Below are 7,784 nucleotides of genomic sequence, written 5' to 3'. Positions count from 1 at the left end.
AGGGAAAATGAAGAACACAGCATAAACATGGCTTTATTATTAAAGGGGCAATTACCCTCTCCTCGTGGGGGTCCCCCACGGGCCATAGCCTACCAAGACAAAGCGTACGGGACCGAGCCAAGTGGGTCCCAGTGAATATAAAATCAGTATTTTAGAGCCACTGCTCAGCAGAATATTAAGATAAATAAAATCCTTAAAAAGCACCGAGACACAACCATCGAACAGCAATAAGCAAGCTTTGTTGCAGTGTACTGATTCTTGATGTCATCAATCCTCAGAAACTGTGGGCCCTTTCAGCATTTATGAAGCGGTATCAGATCTTATAGGATAACCTTGCACTGTAGGGTACCCTGTAGGGTTATATGGATGCAATGTATCAGGACTTTTAGAGGTTTCATGATGACGGGGTAATTTTTTTAATTTTATTTTTTTTATGTTTTATTTTTTAAAAAAATTTTAATTTTAATTTTTTTCTTTAAATTAATATTTTTAAATTATTTTGATGGCTGATATTAAAAAATAATTTTTAAAAAATTAAAAAAATTATATTATTTTAATATTTTTTAAATAAAAAATATTTTAAAAAATAATTACTACAATATTTTTATTACCCCATCAATAATCACTTTTTATTTATGGGGATGAAAAGGACCTATGCAATTCTGTGTTTTGCTTGAGCTAAAATAGAAAAAAAAAATTAAGGATTTAAAAGAAATAAATTTCAAATGCTTGGATTTTAAATATTTTTTATTTTAATATATATTAAAATAATATTTTTTATATTTTATTTTATTTATATAATAAAATTAACAATTATATAAATTTTCAGTAAAATTAAAAGGATTCAAACTTGTTATTATTAGAGATTAAACTTAAGGTTTGAATAATTAAATTAATTCTTGTATTTTTTTTTTTGCATTCAGCTGTTTTCGAGATCGTGGTGATTTTTGTTTTTAAATGTGTTTTTTTAAAAACATATTTTAATTGAGAAATATGAAATTAATCTTTTTTAATGTCTCTGGTTTCCTGGATTATCTGATTTAAATCATCCAGGGAGACTTATAATACACACAAGTGTCTTGGGATTTGCACAAAAGAAAATCAATTTATGCGAGAAATCATCAGTGCTCGTGAGTATCCATCCACTCACACCCAAAATAAAAAAGAAAGAAAAAAACCATTGACAAGTCTCATCTTCATCTTCCTCTCTCTTTCCGACCCACGAGATGAAAATCTCCACAAACCCAAAAAAATCATCACTGTAGCCCATTTGCCACGTCACCATAGAAGAACCTTACAGCCCCCAACCACACCCTCCCACGTGTCCTTCTCACCAGCTGTCTCCCTTACTCGCCCCCCTCGTATAAATAGCCCACTAGCCCTTCATCCTTAACAATCCATCCCTCCGAGAAAAAGGAAGCCTTCACTCTCTAGTTTCTAGTATCTACTCTCTAGTATTTACCCTCACCGATGGCTTTTAATTACAACTTCGCCACTCTGGCTTTTCTCCTTTGTTTCCTTGCCCCTTCATTCGCGGCTCTGGTTCAAGAACAGCCTTTGGTGCTGAAATACCATAACGGCATCCTCTTGAAAGGAAATATCACCGTTAATCTAATCTGGTATGGCAAGTTTACACCAATCCAGCGGTCCATAATCGTTGACTTCGTCAACTCCTTGAACTCTAAAGGGGCCCCACTTCCTTCCACCTCGTTATGGTGGAAAACAACTGAGAAGTACCGTGGTGGCTCCTCCTCGCTCAGCGTAGGCCATCAAATCGTTCATGAAGAGTACACGCTCGGCAAAATCCTGAAGTCCCGACATCTGATAGCTTTGGCTTCGAAAACCCATTTCGCTGTTAGCTCTATCAACGTAGTTTTGACGGCAAAAGATGTTGTCGTTGATGGGTTTTGCATGAGCAGGTGTGGGACTCACGGGTCAACAAAGTCCGGGTCGGGTCGGGGCACGTACATTTGGGTCGGTAATTCTGACCTCCAATGTCCGGGTCAGTGTGCCTGGCCATTCCACCAGCCAATTTATGGCCCACAAACACCACCGCTGATAGCACCCAACGGAGACGTTGGTGTTGACGGAATGGTCATCAACTTGGCCACTTTGTTGGCCAACACCGTTACCAACCCGTTCAACAGTGGGTATTTTCAGGGACCCCCCACCGCTCCTTTGGAGGCTGTTTCGGCCTGTACCGGGCAGTTCGGGTCCGGGTCGTACCCGGGCTATCCTGGCCGAGTCCTGGTTGATAAGGTCACGGGTGCTAGCTTCAATGCTTATGGCGTGAACGGAAGGAAGTATATGTTGCCTGCTATGTGGGATCCACAATCAAGTGCATGCAAGACACTTGTGTGATGGGTCCCATCAAGGTAATCACACGTGGCGAAGGCAAGGCAAGGCAAAACCTATGTAGTTGTTGGGAAAATGTAAGAGATAGGGTTTTTCTTTTTTCTTTATTGTACACTCGATGGGGCCATGGGGTTGTTTGTCGTTTCGGGTGACATGTAAATTCTCCTTATGAAAGAATATGGAAAATGCAGATGAGAAAATAATATAATAAAAAAATGTTAAATAATGTATAAAGTGGGATTGGCTTGGATTGTTTTGCACGGAAGGATTCCCATGGAAGCTTTATTTTGTAACTTTTAGGAAAAGATGGAAGGGGGGCTGCATGCCATGATGCTGGGGGCTCGGAGACCATCATGGCAGCTTTAGAGGAATGATGAGAGGTTCATCTCTTTGCCACCGCCATAAACACGGTGGTTCGATCACCGATGATTTCAAGGGGGGGCCATCTGCACGGATTCCGACAAGAGGATAAGATCAAGCATTTTGTGTAAATATAATACAAAAGACATAAAAGTGGAGTCAATGGTAATCTCGGAATTTGAACACTTGTGCCAAGGAGATAGGAGAGGCTGGAGTTTAAAGCCTTTTTGCTTTTGGATTATTCCTGTTTTTAAGTATAAAATGGTTCATTCGAGGAAAGCTGTCTGCCGTGTTTCTTTGTATCCATCTGATTTTGGTCATCGGAGAGTTGAAAGAACTTCCAAATGTCACGGCAATGACATGAGCTCACGATGAAAGAATTTCCAAATCTCTACAAATAAGAGAACCCGAAACCATATTTTGTTTAAATTACTGATTGCTTGAAAAGCTAAAAATTATTATTATTTTTTTTTATATTTTTAGATAATTTCAGTTTTTTAATATTAATTATTATTTTTTTAAAAAAATATCATTTTAATACTTATATTTTTCTTTGACTAGAAAAGTATTTTCTGTTAATTAGAAAGTATTTTTCATTAATTGAAAAGTGTTTTTCAATTAATTTTTTTTAATAACAAACAAAAAACAAACATGAAATATGAGATTGAGGATAGCCTCATGTGCGGCACCTTAATTAGCTTTTTATATGTGTGCGTTGTGTATATGGAGGTTGGTGTCTCATGTGCGGCACCTTAATTAGCTTTTTATATATGTGTGCGTTGTGTATATGGAGGTTGGTGTTTGTTTTTGAGGAACAAAAATGTTATTTTTTAAAATAATTTGTTTTAATGTTTTTTAATTATTTTTGTATTAAAAATAAAAAAATATTATTTTAATATATTTTTAAAATTAAATATTTTGAAAAATTACGTTTAATTCTTTACCGTTGTTTCTTAAACCAACCAAATAAATTAAATCCATTTTATGCCATTGTTAATAGTGGTATGTACGAGAGTGTTGTAAAAACTAAAAAGCATTTGTCTGTTTCTCAAGCATGCATGAAAAAGATATTCTTCGCATGAACAAATCTTTGCCCTATCAGTAGAATGATAAGGTACTATACAGTACATGGTTCCCGTACAGATGATTTTATGTAAAATCTATATATAAAAAATTAATAATTTAAAACCAAGATATATATATATATATATATATATATATATATATATATATATGACACACACACACAAAAACAAACAACAAATGATCCTTACATAGGTTACCTAAATTATAGCTTTTAAGGTTTTTTTTTATATTTTGTGTTTTAAAAATATTTTAAAAAATTTTAATTTTTTTATTTTAAATTACTATTTTTAAATGTTTGTTAATTATTTTAATATGCTAATTTTAAAAACAATTTTTTTATAAAATAAATAAAATATTATTTTAATATATTTTTAAATAAAAAATATCACAGACTCCCTCACCCTAAGTTTCTAAGACTATTGTAGGGATTGTGACCTGTATGTTTCAAATATTCTATTCGGGTCAAGCCCAGCATGTATTGTTGAGCCATTTTTGAAGAGTATCAATTGTTTTTTTAAAAATATATATAATTTTAAAATTTATTTTTCCTAACATCACATCAAAACAATAAAAAAGATAAATTAATTTTAACCTAAAAAATTCATTTTTTAAAAACAATATTTGTAACGCAAAATCAAACCATATCTATGCCTTAGCACCCTAACTATTCAGACTTGCTTTATTTTTCACACAAACAGTCAATCTAACAATATACAGTAATAAGTTTGCATGCAAGAACTCAAAAATATTTTCCACCAATAAATTAAAATCATACCTTGTCTTCTACTAACATAATTCACAGGGTTTAAACTGCGGTGCAAAAAACAGTAAACAAAATCATAGCACCATCAGTTGAGATCTCAAACAGAAAAATCTCACAAAAAAAGGAGGCTTCATTAAAGAAAAGACAGAAGCAGCGAACGGACCTAACAAAACCTACAATATTGCAACCAGAGGAAGCTTTCAAGATAGAATATTTATAGGCAGTACCGAAGACGCAAGCAAGAATAATTTAATTGTCTTCCATGAACAAAACAAAGCTCCATTTTCACATTACACCATTTCAACCCATGCAGGGAAACGTCTTCTGTTCATCCCACCCAAACATTAAAATATGTGAGAAGAAAAGAGCACAAATTTTGTAGGATGTATCTATCTGCTGGCAATGCTGTCTCAAGCAAAACCATACTTTAGCCATAGGGGCTGTAACGCATTGGCATTCTATATCTCATTACCTTCCTGCAGTGCAAAGGAAATATGCAAAATGACCAACATTGATCCTCAAATATCAAAAGAGAATAAAGCAAGCGAGGATGGTAGTAAGAGCCTTATCACTAAAAACTTTGAATGCACTTCCTTGATAGCATACCCGTAACCATAAGGAGAGAAGAGATAAGGAGGCATAATTGCACCCCTGGGTGGAAACCCCATGTACGGGTTGGGTCGACGAGCACGGAACTGCTTCATCCCAGGTACATTTGTCCGCTTAGCAGTTACCTGCAAAAGCAAAGCCAAAAAAATACAAAGGAGGAAATCAATTTGAGGTTGAGACATTAAAAAGAAAACAAAAATAGAACCTACGATTATCAAGGTTAAGCAACTGAAGCTATCAATTGTATAGGGAGAAAAACACAGAATTTCTTTACCTTCAATTGGCGGCCATGCAATTCAGATTCATTTAAAAGGAGAGCCTCCTGCACAGCCTCTGTCTCAACAAATTCGACATATGCATAACCCTTTGGCTGACCATACTTGTCAGAACGGATAGTGACCCTATTTACCGTCCCGCATGCCTGAAAATGCTGCTGCACTTCTTCAGGGGTGCACGAATAGTCCACCTGCAACCATGTTGAGTTAGCAAGACAGGAAGCTGCATTGCTTCTTGGAGTTAATCATAATGATGTTCAAAACAACTCTTAAGTTTGCACCAACACCTAACAAATCCCTTACCCATTACTGTATGCCAATAGTACAAGTTGAATCCCAAAAGGCACTTATCCCATCAATATGAAGGGTGCAGCTTTAACAATTTCATTTGCTTTATTTTTACAGCAAACCAAACAACAAAAGTAAGGCAGGTAGAAGATTGATTGTCCCCAGGTCAAGAAATCATTTAAGCAACAAATGCAACACAAGCCACCAGCCAAATAATCCACACTATATGCATTTGACACTAAAAACAATTCTTTGAAGGTAAATCAGATAATAAGGAAAAGAGGCCTCACATTACCAACAAACACTGATCGAGAATCTACTTCCTCTTTATTTGCTTGAGATGCAGTAGCAGAAGCACTAGGATCTAATTGCACATAGAAACAGTAAGAGGAAGAAGGAGAAAGACATGCAGAAACAAATATCAATTATTGCAGTTATTATTCCCACTCACCTTCCTTCAACCAATAAAGGAGGCGTAATAAAACATCTTAAGCAATGGAATTTGGAATGGTATCACACAGTTCACCTCTCTTATTAACTTAAAAGCCAAGTCTTTGGAATATTATCAATAGAGAAAAAAGACAATGGTAAAAAATAGAACCATTCAATAAAAAGAAAGTGTTCGATCCAGATCACCAATGTGGAAAACCATTGTTAAGTTTTCAGTGGAGCAGCTAAAGAATCACTGCAAAAAAACGTGACATAATACTCTGAAAATATTTCTTGCCCTTAAAAGTCTATAAAACATTCTCATATCAAGAAGGGAAGTTTTCCAAAATCATAAATTTGTTGCATTTCTAACTTTCAAGTTTCAACCAACTAACATCTCAACTAGCATATATGTATTCTTCAGATATCTACGTACATGCAGCCAATCTTATCGACATGGGCAATACATTTCTTACCCTTCTCATTACAACATTAAGCAACGAACATATCTTACAAAACATCCACCAATCTAAGGCCATCTACCGAGCACAAACGACCTCACCCTAAAACCACAAAGACACAAATGTGTGACTTCTAAGCTCACGCTAACAAGTCCATCCAAACCACAATACCTCATTATTCTCCAATCTCCAAAAAAACCCCATCATCCCTATCACAACACTAATTAAAAGAAAAAAATTCCAACAGAAAAATTGCAGAGAAAAAAATCATAAACCCTTTTTGATAATGAAAGACAAAAATAGAAGAATAAATCATAAACCCATTAAAAAATAACAAAAACCCATTTGACCATAATTGCAAATACCCAAAATACACACAAATATATGCATAAATATATATAGTTACAACCTTGAACAGAACCCATTTCCTTCTCAACCTTAGCCTGCATCTCACGAAGAGCAGCAGCTTCATCTTCCATCTCCTTTAATCTCTTCTTCATATCATCAAGTTCCTACGGATTTCAATCATAACCCAACATTAGATATTTCATTTTCTTCTAAATCAGAAACTAATTAAGAGTTTTTGTGCTTAGTATCAGTAAAAATTAGAAACCGATCCAACAAATAAAAAAGCAAGAAAAATAAGGAAAGAAAGATACTGGTACTGCTTCGGCGGTCTCCGCAGCGGCCATGTCCACATCGTCACCGTCCATTCTGTCCCTCTCTCTCTTTCTCTCTCTGTGAGAAATGAGAGCGACACTCAATTCTTGATGCCGAAATTTTATTACTATAAATCTCTCCACTGTTGCTTCGGTCACCGCAGAAAAGGAAATTTCACAACATGACATGCTAGGTTAAGTTAATTATATTTTAGTCCCTCTAGTTTGTCAAAACTAATAAATCAGTTTATTTAGTTACAAAATAATTAAATAACCCGTTGGCAATTGTTAGCAATTCGAATTAAAGGGTTTTTTCCCTTTTCTTTTCAAAATGCATGTGCATATGAAGGGTGCGATGTGTTCTTAGATATGTGATCATTTGTCCATCCAATTTACAATGCTCTGTAGAAAAAGAGATTTATCATATAAAATTTGTTATTTATGTAAAAAAAGTTATAATTTTATGAAGAAATAAGGTATAAATTTACTCATCTTTGAA

At 34.8% G+C, this 7,784-nt stretch overlaps 2 protein-coding genes across 2 annotated transcripts; one reads left to right on the top strand and one right to left on the bottom strand.

The window, feature by feature from the left end:
• The first annotated feature begins 1,382 nt into the window (after positions 1-1,382).
• LOC118048736 (protein EXORDIUM-like 2) lies at positions 1,383-2,615 on the top strand. Its single transcript, XM_035058542.2, has one exon. The coding sequence runs from the start codon at positions 1,471-1,473 to the stop codon at positions 2,359-2,361; it is 891 nt and encodes a 296-aa protein (XP_034914433.1). The 5' UTR covers positions 1,383-1,470; the 3' UTR covers positions 2,362-2,615.
• Positions 2,616-4,676: 2,061 nt separating this feature from the next.
• Positions 4,677-7,444, bottom strand: LOC118048735 (polyadenylate-binding protein 2). Its single transcript, XM_035058540.2, has 6 exons — positions 7,286-7,444; positions 7,036-7,138; positions 6,027-6,100; positions 5,448-5,639; positions 5,171-5,298; positions 4,677-5,040 (listed from the first exon to the last, which is right to left on the bottom strand). The coding sequence occupies exons 1-6, from the start codon at positions 7,337-7,339 to the stop codon at positions 4,992-4,994; spliced, it is 600 nt and encodes a 199-aa protein (XP_034914431.1). The 5' UTR covers positions 7,340-7,444; the 3' UTR covers positions 4,677-4,991.
• Positions 7,445-7,784: the final 340 nt, after the last annotated feature.

The sequence above is a fragment of the Populus alba genome, chromosome 17, assembly GCF_005239225.2.
Source record: "Populus alba chromosome 17, ASM523922v2, whole genome shotgun sequence".
Taxonomy (NCBI): domain Eukaryota; kingdom Viridiplantae; phylum Streptophyta; class Magnoliopsida; order Malpighiales; family Salicaceae; genus Populus; species Populus alba.
Note: the sequence above shows the minus strand (reverse complement) of the source record. Positions and strands in the feature narration are given on the sequence as shown.

Excerpts from the sequence above, each read along its gene's own strand:
- LOC118048736 (XM_035058542.2), top strand. The coding sequence starts at position 1,471 with ATGGCTTTTAATTACAACTTCGCCACTCTGGCTTTTCTCCTTTGTTTC.
- LOC118048735 (XM_035058540.2), bottom strand. The coding sequence starts at position 7,339 with ATGGACGGTGACGATGTGGACATGGCCGCTGCGGAGACCGCCGAAGCA. Across the intron at positions 7,139-7,285 it reads AGACCGCCGAAGCAGTACCA|GAACTTGATGATATGAAGAA; the intron begins GTATCTTTCTTT and ends TGAAATCCGTAG. Across the intron at positions 5,640-6,026 it reads GATCAGTGTTTGTTGGTAAT|GTGGACTATTCGTGCACCCC; the intron begins GTGAGGCCTCTT and ends ACATGGTTGCAG.